The sequence below is a fragment of the Carcharodon carcharias genome, chromosome 3, assembly GCF_017639515.1.
Source record: "Carcharodon carcharias isolate sCarCar2 chromosome 3, sCarCar2.pri, whole genome shotgun sequence".
Classification (NCBI taxonomy): Eukaryota; Metazoa; Chordata; class Chondrichthyes; order Lamniformes; family Lamnidae; genus Carcharodon; species Carcharodon carcharias.
The window spans coordinates 123,044,117-123,066,143 of NC_054469.1; the positions used below are offsets into that span (position 1 = coordinate 123,044,117).

The window sequence follows — 22,027 nt, forward strand, 5'->3', positions numbered from 1 at the left end:
CAGGTCATGGAAAATCCTGCCCACTGAATTTATTTGGAGGTTTCAGTAACTACTGAAAGCTTTAGATGATGAAGGTTAATTCATGAAGATGGGGTTGGGAAGGGGAGGGGGTGCGGGTGGGACAATGACACCTAAAGTATTATGTTTACACCCTTCAAACACACACCCCTCGCCCACCACTCCATGTTACTTTTGCGGATCTGACCATAAGAAGCTGTGCCCCTCATTAGAGGCTCAGTGTGCTATGAGCCGGCCTGGTAACCATTCTTCCACAGGTTTTGCTGCGATTACAAAATTGTCTCTATTTAAGAAATTAATGGAAATTGATATCATTCCCTCAACAGTGCCTTGCAACTTTTTTATATATTTCAAAAGGTTAAATATAACACCAAAAAGGCCAATGTGTTGTTGCAAATATTGTCCAGGAATTTCCTCAGAGCCGATCTGCACTGCCACCAGAAGTGCAGTGGTAACCCCACTTATGTGTGTAGATAGTTCTGCTATGCTACCAGCAATGTAATGGTGGAAGGATGGGCATAGTATCCAGGAAATTATTTGAAGAATAACTTTCTAACTTTGTAGACAAAGAGACTTGCTCATCAGAAATGTACTAAATTAGGCAATGTCTGGGTAACCTTACCCTGCTATCTATGACTTCAGAAAATGTCTTCCTCATTTGCGTTCTCAACCCATGGAGCCCAGGCAACTCTATTAATTCGCTTAGCCACCTCCACCCAGGTATTACAATTTGCACAATAGAAAATGCTAAAAAAAAACAGATCAGGCAAAGTCAGGTGCCATCTGTGGAGAGACTAAACAAACTAACACTTCAGAACCACACCCAAAATTAAGTACTTGTCTATAGGTTCAAAATACTATCTCACAAAATGTGCCAAGAGCTTCATCTTAATTGACATTGAATATTACTGGCCTGTAACATATGTTTTCCTCAGCCATTTGGTGTGGCTGAAAAGGTTTGCTTGTCACACAAAGGAACTGCCAAAGGCCCTTCTTTTATTAGTTTTCATTTATGGCTGCTATTTTTCATGCCATTTTGATAAAAAGATGGAGGGAATGTTTCTGTGGAAAGAAAATCAAACAGATGTTAACTTCAAAATAAGGAGAAAACCAACTATAGTCAAAACATTTAGAAAAATTCATCAGAATCAGAAGGCCATTAAATATAAGCAGATATGGATGAACTCTTATAATACAAACTTGCACTCCAGCACAAGTTATTAGGAGGCCTTTAACTGCTACTTCTTTGCTCCTACATGACTACATGTATTTCCTCACCTACCTTCTGTGATTCACCAGACTTAATTTCCTGAAGCTCTCTAACACCATTCTCAAGGATGTATAGTTGTGCTGGTGAATGCAGACATTAAGAAAGACAGAGTTGTTTGTGATGCTCTTTGTTCTGGACAACAAGCAATGCTGGCAGGTTGCACATAAATGGGCAGGCTAAGGCCTATTCAGGCAGGTGAAATGGATGACCATTAAGTGCCCTATCCAATATGTCATGCAATGCACTTCCAGCAGCTGCCATATTTTCTCCTGCCACATCTGTTTTCTGCCTGCAAAAACATGCAGTTTACAGTTAAATGTCTAGCTCCACGTGTGATCACAGGAACATGGGAACAGAAAGAGGCCATTCTGCCTCAGTCCAACCCAGGAAAAGGTTCACAAGGGCTGCGGAAGGAGGCTGTCTAAAAGGCTCGCCTTCCACCTGATTAAAAAAACAGAAAGGCCCTCCAGCCCTCTCCCTCTCACTCCCATGCCCCATGCATGCTACCCCTTGCCACAAGGTATGCCCCCCAACCAGCTCATGCCCTTCATGGTTCCATGCCATGGTATGACCCCTAACTAACCCCTATGGCCTCTCATGCCCCCATGCCAAGATAGAACACTTATATGCCCATTCACCCACTATACACTGTGTAGAACTAGTGAACCCAATAGTGACAGTAGGATATGTAAAAAAAGGGTCTCAGCCAAGAATTCATAAGGAGGCTTGGCTAAGAGCCCAGAAATCCATTAGCCTGTTGGACCACCCGACCACAAATGTGAGTTGCATGAAAAGGTGTTTCCTGACAGCACCCCTGGATGGTATAGCTTTAATTTATGGTTATGCTGCTTGTTCTGGGCACTCTCACAGGAGGAAATAGTTTTTTTTCTCCATCAACCCTGTCAAATTCTTTAATTATCTTAAACATCTTAATTAGTTCACCCTTCAGCCTTCTGAGTAAAGAGGAGTCAAGAGAATATGAGCCTTGTCCATACAACAATGGGTGAATCGTCTGTTCTCAGCAGGTGTCTCGCTCACTGCCTGAAAAAGTGGCAAGACACCTGCGCTGACTCCAAGGCCCACCGTATCTTCAGTCCATCAGGCTGTTAAGCAGACAGTGGCGGGCCACTCGGCAGTGTCATGGAGGAGGCTGGAGCCACTGCCAGAACAACACCCCCCAGAATCCCAGGATTGCAGAGCGACCCTAGGAAAGGTGTATTGTTGTGGGGTGCTCTCAAGGGATGGGGGTCGCAAGGAGGGGGAGGTGGGGGGTGTGGTGGTGCCATGGGTGTCAGCAGCAAGGGCATGGGGTTGGCCAGCCCCTGCCCCGTGTCCATGCCCCCGATCATGCAAAGATTAGTGCCGTTCGAGGGACCCCTCCTCTCCAGTCAACATGCAGTCCACACAGTTTTGCCTGTCTTGTAGGCTGCCTGTCGGCAGGCCCACCAGTAGCTCAAAAGGTTGGTCATTAATTGACCGCTTAGGAGACTCAAGTGGAGATCGGGCGGGAAGGTTGACCATGGGCCTTCCTGCCCAGAACCTACTTCCAGTAGAGGCGGGAAGGTGTCGGGTATTGGTCCCAATGCCAACTTGCCAAATTCTTAGGCCTGCCCCCTCCTGCCTTGTTTCCTGCAGGGGCAGAAGATTTCCTCCAATGTTAAATTTAAACTTAGATTGTGTTCTTTCAAGTGCTGCTAATTTGCTGGATATTCCACTTTGTTCCCTGCCCTTATTGCAGAAGCTTGCCAGGTAGGCTGATGCCACAAATGAAGCACAAAGTTCAGCAGCGTGAATCAATAAACAACCAACAATCGTATTTTTTACTGATTCAACCTCCTCCATGATATTGAAGAATCAGCACAAAAGCAGCTTGGGAAATTTTAGAACTAAACAAAATTTTGCAGTTACATTGCATTTAAATACTAAGGCAAAATGCAAAGCACCTTATGCTGAGGTTTTTCTTCCAAATTGCAGACTTAGGGCTGGGTTTATATAAGTATGATTGCATGCAACCATTACAAAGCATAAATTAAAATTTTAAACAAAAAGGGCACGCTCTCCAAACCCATGTGAAGCTACAGTTTGTAAGCTTGAGCCTTGGTAATGTTTCGCAATGAGCCAGCATCTCAGGTTCTTAACTAGTTAGCAATGGGAAGCTTCCTATCTAAGGTGTTCTCAAAGTTGACAGCTGGCTACTTCCAAGTAATGGCTGTTTGACAATTCAAAACTCCACAGTTATATTTACTGCAGTGCATTGCACACTCACCAACACAGGTTTGTTAAAAATATGCTGAACCAGTTGTCTGTTTACACCTAGTTGCCCTTCAGGTCAATAAAACAGATCCTACCCTTAAAGCATTTCTTTTATAGGGTGGAGAGTAAATGAGAGAAAGAGAACCAGACATTTAAACTAATGAATGTTTCCATGGAAGAGTTTGAGTCTAGGTCTTTTAAAATGACAACATCACTTTTAACCAACACTCAATTTTGGGAAATGTAATGACCTAATTTTCAGTTTGTCTCCCTTAGGCAAAACATTCACAACTTACTGTCTAACCATGTATATTTAAATAGTACCATTACACAGAATACTTTATGGATGGGAGGTAAATAAACAAAGTTTGAGAAGGATTAAGAGAGAAATAGAACAAAAGCACAGACTATGATTATATTGTTCAAAACAGGCTGTGGAGTCTGGGACCTTCTTGGCAGAATGGTTCAGTGTCACACTGGGTGGTGTATTAAGCAAGTTACATTTTCCCATATAGGTTTAATTTAGTGGGAAATGCATAACATAGAGTCATAGAGTCATAGAGGTCTACAGCACAGAAAAAGGCCCTTCGGCCCATTGAGTCTGTGCCAGTCAAACAAGTACCTAACTATTCTAGTCCCATTTTCCAGCACTAGGCCCATAGCCTTGTATGCCATGGCATCGCAAGCGCACATCCAAATACTTCTTAAATGTTATGAGGGTATCTGCCTCTACCACCCTTTCAGGCAGTGAGTTCCAGATTCCCACCACCCTCTGGGTGAAAAAATTCTTCCTCACATCCCCTCTAAGCCTCCTGCCCCTTATCTTAAATCAATGCCCCCAGTTATAGATCCCTCTACCAAAGGAAAGAGTTCCTTCCTGTCTACCCTAGCTATGCCCCTCATAATTTTATACACCTCAATCATGTCCCCCCTCAATCTCCTCTGCTCCAGGGAAAATCACCCCAGTCTATCCAATCTCTCCTCATAACTAAAACTCCCCAGGCCAGGCAACATCCTGGTAAATCTCCCCTGCACTCTCTATAGTGCAATCACATTCTTCCTATAATGCAGATTCCAGAACTTCACGCAATACTCCAGCTGTGGCCTAACCAGCCTTTTATACAGTTCCAGTATATCCTCCCTGCTCTTATATTCTATGCCTCAGCTAATAAAGGCAAGTATCCCATATGCCTTCTTAGCCACCTTATCTACCTGTTCCAGTACCTTAAAGGACCGGTGGGCATGCACACCAAGATCTGTACTTCCCAGGATCCTACCATTCATCCTGTATTCCCGTGCCTTGTTTGTCCTGCCCAAGTACATCACCTCACACTTATCTGGATTAAATTAAAAGGACTGAAGACACCAACGATAAAGGAATGCATCCAAACATCTTCAGTAATTCTTTGTATTTTCCAATATTCTTAAATCTTTACACTAACTGTGCTATAAATCATTATTGAACTAGACTTTAATACCACATAGAAGACTTGTGTCAATACATTGTTATCATGTATTTTTCCCCAAAGTGCTAAAAACCTGTTTTAACAATATATGGAAATAATAATATGATGACTAAACTACAGAATATGTGATTGTGACTGTTAGTTTTGAAACTTCTTAAGGCAATACATGGATAAATGCCAAACAGAAGCTTTAATTTCATTTTGTTAAAAATGCAAAAAATCCCAAAGTTGCCTGTTGATTCATATTAAATTTGTACTTTATTATCTATTGGCTTTCAAAACAAGATTTGGAGACAGACATTTCCATGTTTGTTCATATTATCCAAAGATGGTGCAAGAGTAATAGTGGTGTTATGCAAGGAGAACCGATGAATCGTCCATGTTTACTCCTCTCCTGAGCACTCCCAAATCTCTAAAAGAGTGAGTGCACATACAGAAAAGAACTGACACTTTAAATTGTTAATTAATGATCAATTTCTGCAGCATTCAATAGTTATAGAATCATATTGCAATATGAATATTTTACTCCAGGTCAGATCAAGCATTACTGAAGTCAGTGTAAGTCACCATTATGCTCAACATGGTGCAGGTGCAGGAGTATAGGATAGGGTCAGCATGGTGAAGGAGGAGGAGTATGTGATAGAGTTGGCATGGTGAAGGTGCAGGAGTATAGGACATTGCCAGCATGGTGACGGTGCAGGGGTATATGATAGACTCAGCATGGTGAAGGTGCAGGAGTATATGATAGAGTCAGCATGCTGAAGCTGCAGGAGTATATGATACAGTTGGCATGGTGAAGGTGCAGGAGTATATGATAGATTCAGCATGGTGAAGGTGCAGGAGTATATGATAGAGTCAGCATGCTGAAGCTGCAGGAGTATATGATACTGTTGACATGGTGAAGGTGCAGGAGTATATGATACAGTTGGCATGGTGAAGGTGCAGGAGTATATGATAGAGTCAGCATGGTGAAGGCGCAGGAGTATATGATAGACTCAGCATGTTGAAGGTGCAGGAGTATATGATAGAGTCAGCATGGAGAAGGTGCAGGAGTATGGGATAGAGACATCATGGTGAAGGTGCAGAAGCATATGATAGAGTCAACATGATGAAGATGCAGGAGAATAGGATAGAGACATCATGGTGAAGATGCAGGAATATATGATAGAGTTGGCATGGTGAAGGTGCAGGAGTATAGGATAGAATCAGCGTGGTGAAGGTGCAGGAGCATATGATAGAGTTGGCATGGTGAAGGTGCAGGAGTATATGATAGAGTCGGCATGGTAAAGGTGCAGGAGTATATGATAGAGCCAGCATGGTGCAGGTGCAGGGGTATAGGATAGGGTCAGCATGGTGAAGGTGCAGGAGTATATGATAGAGTTGGCATGGTGAAGGTGCAGGAGTATGTGATAGGGTCGGCATGGTAAAGATGCAGGAGTATATGATAGAGCCAGCATGGTGCAGGTGCAGGGGTATAGGATAGGGTCAGCATGGTGAAGGTGCAGGAGTATATGATAGAGTTGGCATGCTGAAGGTGCAGGAGTATAGGATAGAATCAGTGTGGTGAAGGTGCAGGAGCATATGATAGAGTTGGCATGGTGAAGGTGCAGGAGTATATGATAGAGTCGGCATGGTAAAGGTGCAGGAGTATATGATAGAGTCAGCATGGTGAAGTTGCAGGAGCATAGGATAGAGTCATCATGGTGAAGTTGCAGGATATAGGATAGAGTCATCATGGTGAAGTTGCAGGATATGGGATAGTGTCAGCATGGTGAGGTGCAGGAGTATATGATAGAGTCGGAATGGTGAAGGTGTAGGAGTATATGATAGAGTCATCATGGTGAAGATGCAGGAGTATAGGATAAAGTCAGCACGGTGAAGGTGCAGGAATATATGATAGCGTCGACATGGTGAATGTGTAGGGGTATATGATAGAGTCACCATGGTGAAGGTGCAGGAATATATGATAGAGTCACCATGGTGAAGGTGCAGGAGTACATGAACGAGTCAGCATGGTGAAGGTGCAGGAGCATATGATCAAGTCAGCATGGTGAAGGTGCAGGAGTATATAATAGCGTCGACATGGTGAAGGTGAAGGAGTATATGATAGAGTCAGCATCGTAAAGGTGCAGGAGTATATGATAGAGTCAGCATGGTGAAGGTGAAGGAGTATATGATAGAGTCAGCATCGTAAAGGTGCAGGAGCATATGATCAAGTCAGCATGGTGAAGGTGCAGGAGTATATGATAGCGTCACCATGGTGAAGGTGCAGGAGTACATGAACGAGTCAGCATGGTGAAGGTGCAGGAGTATATGATAGCGTCGACATGGTGAAGGTGAAGGAGTATATGATAGAGTCAGCATGGTGAAGTTGCAGGAGTATAGGATATTGTCAGCATGTTGAAGGTGCAGGTGTATATGATGGAGTCACCATGGTGAAGGTGCAGGAGTATATGATAGAGTTGGCATGGTGAAGGTGCAGGAGTATAGGATGGAATCAGCGTGGTGAAGGTGCAGGAGCATATGATAGAGTTGGCATGATGAAGGTGCAGGAGTATGTGATAGAGTCGGCATGGTAAAGGTGCAGGAGTATATGATAGAGCCAGCATGGTGCAGGTGCAGGGGTATAGGATAGGGTCAGCATGGTGAAGGTGCAGGAGTATATGAAAGAGTTGGCATGCTGATGGTGCAGGATATAGGATAGAGTCACCATGGTGAAGGTGCAGGAGTATGTGATAGCGCCGACATGGTGAAGGTGAAGGAGTATATGATAGAGTCGGCATGGTAAAGGTGCAGGAGTATATGATAGAGTCAGCATGGTGAAGTTGCAGGAGTATAGAATATTGTCAGCATTTTGAAGGTGCAGGAGTATATGATGGAGTCACCATGGTGAAGGTGCAGGAGTATATGATAGAGTCAGCTTGGTGAAGGTGTCTGATTATATGCTAGCGCGGCATGGTGAAGGGGCAGGAGTACATGATAGAGTTGGCATGGTGAAGGTGCAGGAGTATAGGATGTTGTCATCATCGTGACGGTTCAGGAGTATAGGACAAAGTCAGCATGTTGAAGGTGCAGGAGTGTGGGATAATGTTAGCAGGGTGAAGGTGCTTGAGTATATGATAGAGTCATTATGGTGAAGGTGTAGGAATATATGATAGAGCCAACATGGTGAAGGTGCAGGAGTATATGATAGTGTCATCATGGTGAAGTTGCAGGATATAGGATAGAGTCGGAATGGTGAAGGTGTAGGACTATATGATAGAGCCAGCATGGTGAAGGTGCAGGAGTATAGGAAATGTCCGCATTACGAAGCTGCAGGAGTATATCATGGTGTCAGAATGGTGAAGGTGTAGGAGTATATGATAGAGTCAACATGGTGAAGGTGCAGGAGTATATGATAGCGTCGGAATGGTGAAGGTGAAGGACTATATGATAGAGTTGGCATGGTAAAGGTGCAGGAGTATATGATATAGTCAGCATGGTGAAGTTGCAGGAGTATATGATATAGTCAGCATGGTGAAGTTGCAGGAGTATATGATAGATTCACCATGGTAATGGTGCAGGAATATATGCTCGAGTCAGCATGGTAAAGTTGTAGGAGTATAGAATATTGTCAGCATGTTGAAGGTGCAGGTGTATATGATAGAGTCACCATGGTGAAGGTGCAGGAGTATATGATAGAGTCAGCTTGGTGAAGATGTCTGATTATATGCTAGCGCAGCATGGTGAAGGTGCAGGAGTATAGGATGATGTCATCATGGTGACGGTTCAGGAGTATAGGACAAAGCCAGCATTGTGAAGGTGCAGGAGTATGGGATAGTGTTAGCGGGGTGAAGGTGCAGGAATATATGATAGAGTCATTATGGTGAAGGTTTAGGAGTATTTCATAGAGCCATCATGGTGAAGGTGCAGGAGTATATGATAGATTCATCATGGTGAAGTTGCAGGGTATAGGATAGAGTCAGCATGGTGAAGGTGCAGGAGTATATGATAGAGCCAGCTTGGTGAAGGTGCAGGAGTATATCATAGTGTCGGAATGGTGAAGGTGCAGGAGTATAGGTTAGAGTCAGCATGGTGCAGAAGTATACGACAGAGTCACCATGGTGAAGGTGCAGGAGTATATGATAGAGTCACCACTGTGAAGGTGCAGGAGTGTATGATAGAGTTACCATGGAGAAGATGCAGGAGTTTAGGATAAAGTCAGCATGGTGAAGGTGCAGGAATATATGATAGTATCGGCATGGTGAAGGTGCAGGAGTATATGATAGAGTCAGCATTGGGAAGGTGAAGGAGTATATGATAGAGTTGGCATGGTAAAGGTGCTGGAGAATATGATAGAGTCAGCAGGGTGAAGGTGCAGGAGTATATGACAGAGTCAGCATGGTGAAGATGCAGGAGTATAGGATATTGTCAGCATGTTGAAGGTGCAGGAGTATATAATAGAGTCACCATGATGAAGATGAAGGAGTATATGATCGAGTCAGCATGGTGCAGGAGTATAGGATGGAATCACCATGGTGAAGGTGAAAGAGTATATGATAGAGTCAGCATATTGAAAGTGCAGGAGTACAGGATAGTGTGTGCATGGTGAAGGTGCAGGAATATATGATAGAGCCAGCATGGTGAAACTGCAGGAATATAGGATAGAGTCAGCATAGTGAAGGTGCAGGAATATAGGATAGAGTCAGCATGGTGAGGGTGCATTAGTATAGAATAGAGTCAGCATGGTGAAGGTGCAGGAGTATATGATTGAGTCACCCTGGTGAAGGTGTAGGAGTATATGATAGAGCCAGCATGGTGAAGGTGCATGAGTATTTGATAGAGTCATCATGGTGAACGTGCAATAGTACAGGATAGATTCAGTATGGTGAAGGTGCAGTAGTATAGGATAGAGTCACCATGGTGAAGGCGCAGGAGTATAGTTTAGAGACAGCTTGGTGAAGGCGCACAAGTATATGATAGAGTCAGCATGGTGCAGGAGTATACGATAGAGTCACCATGGTGAAGGTGTAGGAGTATATGATAGAGTCACCATGGTGAAGGTGCAGGAGTATAAGATAGAATCACCATGGTGAAGGTGCAGGAGTATATGATAGAATCAGCCTGGTGAAGGTAATTCAGAAGCTCACGCCCAGCAGGGAGGCTGTAATTGACCAATAAATTGTTGACAGACAACCATCTTTCATGCCTGACTATCGCCAATGCAGATGACTGACCACAATTTTTGTATAAGGGCCATCTCAGAAGTCAACTTTGTTTTTCAGACAGCTGTTGTTTTATCACCACCATCAACACCCATTTGTCCTTTTGTCTTGACATCTTTGGCAATCTCTTCTTTGCCTCGACCTATCACTGGCCCCCTATCCAGCTCTACCTGTCCCACCCCCCTCAAGCAGCTTATATTTCACCTCATTTCTATATATCCTTAGTTCTGATGAAGAGTCCTAAGGACTCGAAATATTAACTGTATTCCTCTCCGCAGATGCTGCCAGACTTGCTGAGTTTTTCCAGCTATTTTTGTTCTTGTTTCAGATTTCCAGCAACCGCAGTATTTTGCTTTTAACTGTAGTTTTATATTCTTCACAATGATATACTCTAGGCAGCAAGATAATTAAAACTGAATTGATCCTACAAAGTTGTACATTTGGTGATTGTTAATATGTTGTTTTGCTGAACTTGACTCTTGTGTGTTTTGAACTTTTGCATGTTGATTGTGTTTGTGCCTTTTGAATTTGTATCACTTACCCCTTCACTTGAAAAACTGGTAGGTGGCCACAGAGCCAACCAGTGAATTTTACAGGCTACAGAGATCTGCTACTTGTATCTGTCATGAACTTGGTTTGGACCTTCATCTGTAAGAGGTCTCTCTTGAAATAGTTGTTGTGGGCTCAGCATTTTATTTCGCCTCTGCAGGGTTATATGACAGCACAGAATTGCCAATGGCACATGTGCCAAACAGCTGCTCCCATGTTAGTCAGTGTACTCCACTGATACAGTGCATCTCATTATGATATGTGTGCTGTCTGCTGATGTATATGAGCCTACAACAGTGGCTCTTTCTAATGCCCTAGTTCATTATACCTTCACCTATAACTAATTTCCAAGTGAGTTGAAACTAGTCATGGCTGAAACTTGCACTTCAGAACCAAAGCCTCCCTGGCAATGAAATGTTAATGATAGATCCTTCTATTGTGCCTAAGGTGTGCACACTGAGGTCTCCTCAGATGTTACAGGTATCAGCAAAATACTATGGATGCTGGAAATCTGAAATTAAAACAGAAAATGCTGGTTAACCTCAATAGGTCTGACAGCATCTGTGGAGAGACCCTATTTCTCTCTCCACAGATGCTGTTAGACCTGCTGAGTTTTACCAGCATTTTCTGTTTTTATTACAGGTATCAGCATCTGTTCAATGGCAGACTACGGTGCAGATAACTTACACTCCTCGGCATCATTGATGTACAAGATGACAACAGATATCTGGGTTAGACTATTTCAAACTGCTCCGACTACCAATGCCTTCTAAATTCTTCTGCAATGAATTAACAAAGCTTCCTCATTTGAAATGAGTTGCCTAATGTCTCATTTTCTACCACTTTTCACATGCCTTAACTTCCTGTAATGTGCCAAATTTGATTTTAAAATTGAGAGAAGTGAGAGAAGGCATGGTGATATGGCATTTCTATGCCGTTTGCAGGATCCCATTATGTTCCCACTTGTAATGAATTATTTGCTACATACTGGTTAACATTTCTACATCCATACAATATTGTTGCACAATTATTTAACAATCTGACTTTCCTTAATTTGCTACAATTTCTATGGTTTTATTAATGTGCATGTATGTCCAGTGTTGCTTCTCTACAATAATTTTCATGCCTTCGTTTGCGCTCTTCTTTCAGCCTCACACTTTCTAGTAGACCCCCAGCCAGGATCTCCACAAGCTAAATTTAACAAAGCTGGATTTAGCTGATGAAAGTCCTGCAATCCATTGAATCTTATCCTTCCAGATGTGGAGATGTTCTTCATTCTCCTTTCTTTTAATTCTAGGTGAACATACTTCTCTATCAAAACTATTGTTACGACCAGGTGAGGGAGGGTGGAAGGACTCTCCATCCTTGGTTGATCGTAACAGGTTTGGGAAATTTATTAGCAGGCTTCTTCACCCGCTCCCTTCAATACCACACCTTCACCTATCAGGAATGCTGACTAAGGTGCTGAGAGGACACAGAGAACATCATGGAACCCTGTGACCCTTGGGTACAAGATTCTTGCAGCAAACACAAGCCACATCGAGGTGCACACATCACTGATCTGGAGAGTGACTTTGAAGCTGGACTATCACTGTGCTCAGAAGATTACACACTGCACAGAGGAGAGGCTCTGGACTGCGACACTTTCCATCCTTTTGTGCAGGAACCAAGGTTTCACATCTGATTGACAGGAACACTGCTCATCATAACAAGGAGCCATAGACAAGGGGACATTCTTGGGAGCGTATTTACAATGGTCAACATTATGTACACTCATGCCCACGTTATGAACTACATCTTCTTGATCTCCCTAACCTTGCCACAATGTCTTGATGTATCCCGGCATCCACAATAGAGGGGGAGGCGGCCTGCTGATTGCTACATCCTGTTATCTATGATGACCTTTGCGGGCCTCCTCTGGAGGGCTGAGACCTGGAAGGCCTTGGCCTGCTTTCCGGGTACTGCTGTGTGGCAGTGCCACCCTCCTTGGGCTGAGGAGCTGAAACTGCTGGGGTCACAGGAAGAGGGGATTCAGATGGGCCAGTCACCTGGGTGGATGGCCCTGGGATGTGCACCTGTTGCTCTTTTTTCCCATGGGTGCCCAAGAGCCCGTGGCTGTCTCCTTGAGAGGAAGGGGCAGCTGGAGTGAGCTTGAGATGCCCTGTCTATCTCTCACATTGACACTGATGGATGCCAGAAAATGCCTCAGCAATGGAGTGCAGCTCCTGCAGCTCAAGGTCTTCCTGGTGGCCGCCACCCTGCCAGTGTTGACCTCAGTGTGTTGGCATGCCAACACTATCACCAATTTGCAATCGCCCGCTCTGCCCTTCAATGGTGGGCTGCGTTTCCCACCGTCGGACGTTGGGAACCTCATTGTAATACATCTGCATTTCATTATAAGGCCAGCTTTCTGGAATCAACCTCCCTCCCCCCCCCGCTGAATCATCCAAACACTTCAGCGGGAAAACACTCCGACGTGTTTCACAACTGCACATAAGTGACATGTACCTGGCGAGCTGCACTTTGCTGGGACTTTGAGGTTTATTTGCATACCTTGCTTCAGGCAGCACTCGTGGTCACCAGTGTCAGGCTTCGCAGGCAGCATCACACTACTCTTAGGGGGACTCCCTACTTACAATACCAGCCATGAGGTGGGGGTGGCTTTTCAATGGCTATGGCTTGCTTGGCCTCAGGCAAGGGAAGAGACTACAGGGCTAGGGCATTCCTGGGGAAGGGGGGTATCCTAGGGTGTGCGTAGGGACACATGTTGATCTGTGAAAGTGGCCTCAAGATGGTGAGGGCTGAGGAGGCAGTCTCCAGAGGAGATGAGGCCAGATGGAGATGTGAAGGCGTGTGTGAGAGAGTGAGTGTTGATATCCTTTGAGCTGGCAGTGAGTGAGATACCAGTGAATGTGTGATAGCCTTCTGAGTGTGTCAGTTTAGAGTGATGAGATGGTTGCCCCACCCTAGCAATACAGATGAGATCATTCATACGTTTTCTGCACTGGATGGTGAACCTCTTTGGTCCAGCGTTGGCACTGACCATTACTGCCACCACCTCCCAAGCCAGAGTGATAGGCCTCCTGCAGCCAGAGCCGGGGTAGAGGATATCTCGACAGCTCCAATGGTGTTCAGAAAGCACCCCAGGGATGCATCACTGAACCGGGGGTGCTGCAGTCTTCTTGCCTTTTGAGGCTATGTATCCTGTGCAGCAGCCCTGGGCTGGAAGCACTGAGAGGTGTGCATGGCTGCACTTTAAATCTGGTGCCTGGTGTGAGGAAGCAGCGAGGCAGGTGAATCGGAGGCCGCCCACCAGCAAAACGGCTTGTTTCCCAGGAATGCATGATTAATGAGGTGGGATTGGGATGATACAGAGTGAAAAGCCGCCATTGCGGCCAGCGGGTAAAACATTTGTTTTCCCGCCCACTACCGTACTTAGTGCAAATCTGGAACTTCTGCCCGTAGTCTTAATTTTGAAGCTAGAACACTGATTGTAATTTGATGAAACACAGAGACGAAGTAAGCACAAGCACTGTGATGTGTACTAAGCCGCAATCCCTTTCTAAAGCAGCAATCCTCAAATGGACCACTGCTGAATGCATGAATGTAATGAATGTAAAGGCCACAAATAATTTTGGAATTTGTGCTTTCGTGGAGCTGTAAGGAACTAAAGTGTTTCTCCTGGCTTCACAGAACTTCACCCCCCACCCTCGACCCTTCAATCTTGTCTTCCTCCTATTCCAGGAACGCTCTTGTCCCAGCTGAATGATATTCCTGTGGCCCAAAAATCAATCCATCATCCCAAGGTAGCTCACCGGTTGGATACAAATGTGGCTCGGGTATCATATGGCAACTATATTGCGCAATAGATGCCCGGCTGGCGGATTCTGCCAGTCAGCCCCACCAATTAAATCTACCCACACATCTGTCAATGAATGTTTTGAGCAGAAATCTTCTGCAAGAATGAATTTTATAAATGATAACTCTTTGTAATTTACTTTGTAAACTTTTACTTGTAAAAATACTACATAGTAAACTGAGCTTTGACTTTATATTGGTAATTTCTTCATGCTTTTCAATATCCCAAACCTGGTGAATGTGCGCTGTTCCCAGCCAGATGTTGTTCTATTTTTAACCGGCATTCTATCTCCTTGTTTCTAAGTAATAGCTAAGAGAGGAACCACATCCTGAGGTTAGCTATCTTTGAATAATTATTCCACACATGGTCTACACAGTTAGAATTTTAGAAATATCATGCTAAAAAGTTTTTCTTTCTCTCTCACAGGTTCTTGGTCAGAAACCAGAATTGAGTGAAGGAAATGATGATGAAGATTTTGTTGCAGATGTATCGAACAGGAAGATGGCGAAGCTCTATATGGTATTCTTAATTTACTGTGCCTATTCTTACCTTTACACTCATATCACCAACATACACAGGGTAGGGTTGATGACATTTTAGTTAACAGCAATTTTCCAAAGTCAGCTTCGAATGTTTACAAGTAGTGGCACAGAACAAGTGAATATAAAATTTGGCAATACATTTGATCCAGGAATTTCAGTCTCCCTGTGTTAGTGTGGAGAGAGAAACAATTGTGTAAACAGATTTGAAAGAACTGCCCATGCTGTTACTAGTAATGATAAAAGTAGAACGACAGACTGCAAGACTCCATCCCATCTTCTGCATACTAGAATTTTAGTGACAGCAGTACTGAATTATAGGAGGTAAAGTTGGTCTTCTGCATTAGTGCAAAACCAATGATGGTGAAATGGCAGCCCATTCTACACTCTGATATTTCTTTTCATTGTGACCAGGATATGAAAGAGACTGCCAATTCACCATTGCCTGTTAGCATTTCCACCCGAAGACCAATTTCACCCCCAGATTGCAATGATAATACAGGAATGGACCTGGATCTTAGTGATGACAGCACACTTATGGACTGCACCTTCACCTGGTGGACTGCACAGTCACCTACATATCAAAAGCAATAGTACATTAATTAGAGAGAATAATATGTTTTGAATTTGACTTGGTATCCTTGCGAGCAAATATCAGCTGTTGGCTGTGGCAGTTTAGCATGAAGAGTTTTTGGTAAAGGATGAAACCAATTTTTTTCTCTTCATAGGACTCTTGTTCCTGCCATTATAGCCAAGGCGTCTTTTTATTTGGGGTATATGGCATGTGACAGAAAGAGAGCACATTTTACAAGGCTATGATAATAAATTGGTTTTCTAATAGCCTTACTGAAAATCTTATGTCTAGTTTTATAGCAACCTGGGAAAGCGTTACGTCTTATAAAAGCAAGAGATGTACATGATTAAAAAAACGGAAGCACAGTTTTTACAACCTCCACTATAACTGAAGATGCATAGATTGGTGCTATGTGCTAAGTTCAGTGATCTCAGCTAAAATGGCAATCGAAGCACTGGAATTTGGCTGGGAAAGTTAAAACCAAACAGGATACCTGCTCCTGATCACAATCCAGTAGCAGGACTGGAGTAGCAACATTGGGTGTGAAAATGATCGGGTTCTGCTTCGATTTCCTTCATAGCCAAATAAACTATTGCCACTTATTCAGGGTTCACAAAGTATAATACCCAAATTGAGCAATACAATGGACTGTGTCAAGAATCAAAGAATCATAGTCAGTGTACAGAGATGTTTGCATTTATTCAGTGATGATAGTTGTAATTTTTATGAAATCCTCTTCCTTCAGGTCTCAGATGCAAGCGGGTCTATGAAAGTGTCATTAGTGTCAGCAGAAAACCCATTCTCATGTGACTTGCTCTTGAGCGAAGAGTGCTTTATACTGGACAATGGAGCAGACAGAAAGATATTTGTTTGGAAGGGTAAGATTATTATCAAAGAAGGATTTTTAGTCTTTTAGTCTTTGCAGGACTTGTTGTGTATTTCCGGGTTTTATTTTAGAGTCTTTGTTACATAGGTGACTGGTGTTGATGTGAAACACAGAAGTTTTCTCCTGCAGGCATTTTCATAATGACATCCATTCATATTTTATGTAAAAAAAAACCTGTTGCCTATATGAAGATAAATAAAAGTGTGAAGGTGCTAGTTATCATGTGCACTGTTTTAGTGATGCTTTGATATTTAATAAATCCCATCAATTAGGGTAACCACCTGGCTAATTTAGCTCCAGACACTCTAACTTCGGGGTAATCACACAGTTACAGAGAGAGAGCAGGTTTACCAATCCATAAACAGATCACCTTACAGCTACATGAATGAGACCTGTTTTGCACATGTACAATTGAATTATTTTATGCAGGTGCCCAGCCTAGTCTTGGTACAAGGGAAAAGTAGTCACTAGCATGAATTTCAACCACTTTGCATGTTGTAAATTTTAGCATTACCACTAGCTCTCAGTTGGTGGTGCCAATGAGCTATGAAAAGCCTTTGTTGTCAACAGCACCACCAGCTGGATATTAGTGCTGTTGACAGTATGGTTAATACCTGGTGAAACAAAGGACAGTTCCTATCCTTTAGTCATTTTTATTGTCTTTGTTTTAATAATCATTGTCAAAAAATAAAAATTAACAAATTGTGATCCAATTTTATTGCATTTTGAGGAAAAGATACTAATATGATTTGTTAAAATAAAACTAACCTGACTTGAATTGACAATCAAGAAAGATCTTCCAAATTTTTAGAGCTTTATTCTATATCCTCAGGATGTCTCAAAATCCTTTACATTCAATGAACTACTTTTTAAAGGGTATTTACCTCAGTTATGTAGAAAAATAATGACCAATTTGTACCAGATGCACAAGATCAATCGCACAAACAACAAGCAAGTCACTTTTTTTGGTGGTGTTCTTTCTTTGAACCTTCTTTGATCCTTTGGACTCTTTAGCTAATCCTCTCATTCATAACAACTCCTGGATCATGCCTTCTTCATCTCCACATACTCCAGGCAAAAGATTGCTTTTGTAATCAATGCAACTTCACTGTGAGTGCAATAGAATTGTCAAGCTAACTGTGATGTTAAAACAATTGCACTAGTTTAAGACAGCAAAAGCAGCAAGAGCAATACTATTCATCCTTGAGATGTGGGTGTTCCTGATAAGGTTGGCATCTAGTGTCCAGCCCTAGTTGCCCTGAGGTAGTGGTGGGCCTTCACCTGAAGTGCTGCAAATAGAGATTAAGCTGACTAATTAGCTGTTTCAAATGCTGCTGGATCTATTCTGCCAGGTAGAGCTGCTAACTCTAAAAATGGTGCTTTAAATTAAATGCTTCAAAAGTTCTGATTTTGGAAAAGTGAGGACATAAAACAGCTCTCTGTGTTTGCATTGCTAAAGCAATTTTTATGTGAATGCAATGTAAACATGAGGTGCTGATGCATGGATATTGTTCTCCCACTCTGAAATAAAGGAGCACTGAATGTAATATATATAAGAAAACTGAAGCTTGGGATGACAACTGCTGAAAGACTTCTTCTGGAACTTTGAACGTCTGAGAATATGCTCTTGCACCCAGAGATTGTTTCTTAATTTGCGAGGGAGAAGCTATTGCTACTGAAGTGTTGAGCCTCCAGGAGGAGCTACTGTTCAATGGATATGGTGTATGTTCACATGCCATGTTAAGGAGAATGGTGGCTGTACACTTACATGTTTTATGAGGAGCGGTACTGCTCACCATGGTGTTTCAGACACCTGCTGTCTGTTCAGCAGTGGGGAAAACCACACTTGTCAGCTCTTTAATAACCAACTTGTGACTATCCTCCGGAGGGAGAGGAAGGAGGATTAACATGGTCATTGAGGCTGAACTAATAACAAAATAACAGGCTTGTTAATGAGAGATCTTTGAGTTGATGCGTTGTGGCAAACTCGACCAACTGCTCCCTGAACCATACAAATCTGCGCTAATTCAGGGAAACATTGATTGTTGACTCTCTCCCGTGATTCATGATTAGAGATAGAAGGTTGGATCCTTCACTTGATGTGGGGAAGGTGGGGAGTGGAGTGGAGAGCATGGGTGGGGCTAGAGGGCGTTGAGATTATTCTCTCCACAACAATCTTTGGGAAACTTATCAGTGCTCCATGCTGGTGAGCTGTGTGATTTTAGTGAATTAAATTCTTGCAGTAAGCTCAAGCACACCTGAGAATCCACCAAGCCTTGACTTTTACTGAACCAGTGCCTAAGTTCTCAGGCTTTAAGTGAATGAGTATTGCCCCGATGCAAAGTGTATGCATTGCATTTCAGACAGATAGAAAAAGTTTGGTTTCACAATCAAACACATTGAGGATTTAGGAGGGTTAATGATTTAGGGTTTATGGCATGTTAGCCATAATACATGTTCTCTTCAAAATTCAACTGAAAGAAATAAGAATTATTTCACTCCTTAGCTTGATTATTGGGACTGAAGTTGTTTCAAAGGGCTGGCACATAGCCGATTGGCCAAAAGGCCTTCTTGTTTTTTCATTCATGGGATGTGGGCGTTGCTGGCTGGGCCAACATTTATTGCCCATCCCTGATTGCCCTGGTGGTGAGCTGCCGTATTGAACCACTGCAGTCCCTGAAGTGTAGGTACACCCACAGCACTGTTAGGGAGGGAGTTCCAGGATTTTGACCCAGTGACAGTGGAAGAACGGTGATATATTTCCAAGACAGGATGGTGAGTGGCTTTGAGGGGAACTTGCAGGTGGTGGTGTTCCCATTTATCTGCTGCCCTTGTCCTTCTAGATGGTAGTGGTCGTGGGTTTGGAAGGTGCCATCCAAGGAGGCTTGGTGGGTTCCTGCAGTTCATCTTGTAGATGGTACACACTGCTGCCACTGTGCATTTGTGGTGGGGGGAGTGAATGTTTGTGGATGAGGTGCCAATCAAGTAGGCTGCTTTGTCCTGTAAGATTATACAATTCTAGCTTTGTTTACTGTTTAACAGGTAGTTGCTGCAGTTGCAACTTAAAGCAAATGAAGGTAAGAAACACCTGAATAAGGAAAGGATACAACATTGCAGTGAATAAGCCAAGTATAAAAAAATTCAAATAATAAATTTGAGTCAATTTATTATTAAAATGCAAATGGAAACAAACACAAATTTATGTGAGCTTTACTAATCATAACTTCTCACTGATACTGATTTTAATAAGGAAATATTCTGGTGTTTAGGTAAAAATGCAAACCCAGGCGAGAGAAAGGCAGCTATGAAGACTGCTGAGGGATTCATAAAACAAATGAACTACCCACCCAATAGCCAGGTAGGATATCTTCAAATAAAATTATGTTTCATTAAATAAGGACCAGAATATGCCACAAGAAGTGCTTGGGGTGTGTTTATTGTTTGGTTGAAAGTAATCAATGATATTACTCGAATGAAGTTGAACCTCATCATTGCCTTTTAGAAGTATCCGTCCATTGCTTGCATTGTACTGAAAAACAGACAACTACCCTAGCTAAACAGCCTCTTTGCCATCAAAACTTTGCCTATTTAATATAGTTGCAGTTCAAATAAAGCAGAAGTGATAAATTACACAGAATAGAAAAAAAACAGATCGCCTTCAGTCACATCTACCCTGGTCAAGTTGACAAGCTGGTGCATATTTGTTTCTGGGTGCACAATTAATCATTGTCAGTTCGAACTGTGGAAGAAATTTAAACAATTACTTATGCCTTCTCCTTTTCCTCATCTCATGCAAAGGAAATAAGACTTATATTTGAACGAATATATAATAGACTATATAATAGCATTTATACTAATACTTTAAAATGTCAATTTATGCTTTTAGCTTCACAATGTAGAATTTGTATTTTTTTATTTGTTCATGGGATGTGGGTGTCGCTGGCTAGGCCAGCATTTATTGCCCATCCTTAATTGCCCTTGTTCAGAGGGGCATTTTTTAAGAGTCAACAACATTGCTGTGGGCCTAGAGCTACATGTAGGACAAACCAGGCAAAGACAGCAGATTTTCTTTCCTTAAGGGCATTAGAGACCAGATGAGTTTTTACAACAATCAGCAATGGCTTTGTGGTCATTATCAGACTTAATTCCAGGGGGAGAATTTTCTCCCTGTCGGGGGGTTTGGGCGGGAGTGGGTGTGGGTGGGGGCACAGCTGATCGCCATCCGCGATCAGCTATGCGCCGCCATTTTACATGGGCACGCCAATTAAAGCCTGCCCAGCGTGACGTGCACCTGGAAGTGCTGAGCGCTCCCTGTGTGGGCAGGGGAAGTAGGCTGAGTCAGGGCCTGCATGCCAAAGAGCACAGAAATCTCCCTGAGGCACAGAGCTACCTCAGGGAGATTACTTTGATTTTTAGACATTTTTATAAAAGAAAAAAAATTGAAGACATGTCCCCGCATGTAACAGTGTCACATGAGCTGGGACATGTTTATGAATTTTATTAAAAATTTCTGTTAATGCTTTGAAACCTTCATGAAACCTCATCCTGCCCGTGGATGAGGCTTCATGATAAATGCGAAGGCTGCCTAGGCTCTTCGCCTGCCCACCAACCTTAAGATTGGACGGGCAGCTCAGTTAAGTATTTCATTTGGAATTTAAATGGCCTTAATAGGCCTTTGACAGTTCGGCGGGCATGCAGCCAACTCCAGTGTGCACCCGCCGAATTGAATATCTGAATGACGCACAGTGACGTCGGGACGCCTGTCATTTTACGTATCGGCGAGCCAACCCGAAGATTGAAGATTCTGCCCCAGATTTTTATTCAATTCAAATTTCACCATCTGCCATGGTGGGATTTGATTACACTAGGTCTCTGGAATACTAGCCTAGTGACAATACCACTATGCAATCACTTCCCCATATTTGTATATTTAATTAGATTTGTTAGATTTAATTTGTGAAAGAGTTTTGGTTTGGCAGTGATTTGCTATTCCATTTGGAATGTTGTATGGTTGTTTAGTAAATAGTAAATCATACATTCTGATGCAGAAATATCAATGATTTTCCATTTATTTTGAAAATGGAAAGGTGAATTGGTGATATAATGAGTCAACTATCAATGGGATGAATTTTCAGAGACTCTGCACAAAGCCTTGCTGGACAGGAACATTGGGCAGATTTTTCCGGTCCCTTGCGCCAGCAGGATCTTTTGGTCCCACCAAAGTCAATAGAGTTTTGAATGGCTCACTGTATTTTCTGGCTCTGCCCCTGCCCCGCCAGGGCCATAAAATTCCGGCCATAGGTTAGAGAACCCAAAATTGTGGAACCCCCATTTTATGAGTCATAAAATCAGGAGTGCGAGTGCTGCAAATCAGATGCAGTGGCCTTTGTGTCTGATTCTTTGACCTGC

The 22,027-nt window shown here is 42.9% G+C and overlaps 1 protein-coding gene across 3 annotated transcripts in view; it reads left to right on the forward strand.

The window, feature by feature from the left end:
- The window catches only part of scin (scinderin), a 153,701-nt gene that overhangs the window by 69,071 nt on the left and 62,603 nt on the right, over nt 1-22,027 (forward strand). For all 3 annotated transcript variants that reach the window (XR_005942622.1, XM_041184253.1, XM_041184252.1), the window contains exons 5-7: nt 15,046-15,138; nt 16,478-16,610; nt 19,888-19,976. Coding sequence is in view for 2 of the 3 variants with exons in the window: in XM_041184253.1 (XP_041040187.1) it covers nt 15,046-15,138; nt 16,478-16,610; nt 19,888-19,976 (315 nt within the window). In the remaining variant the exon portion in view is untranslated. The remainder of the gene's footprint in view (nt 1-15,045; nt 15,139-16,477; nt 16,611-19,887; nt 19,977-22,027) is intronic.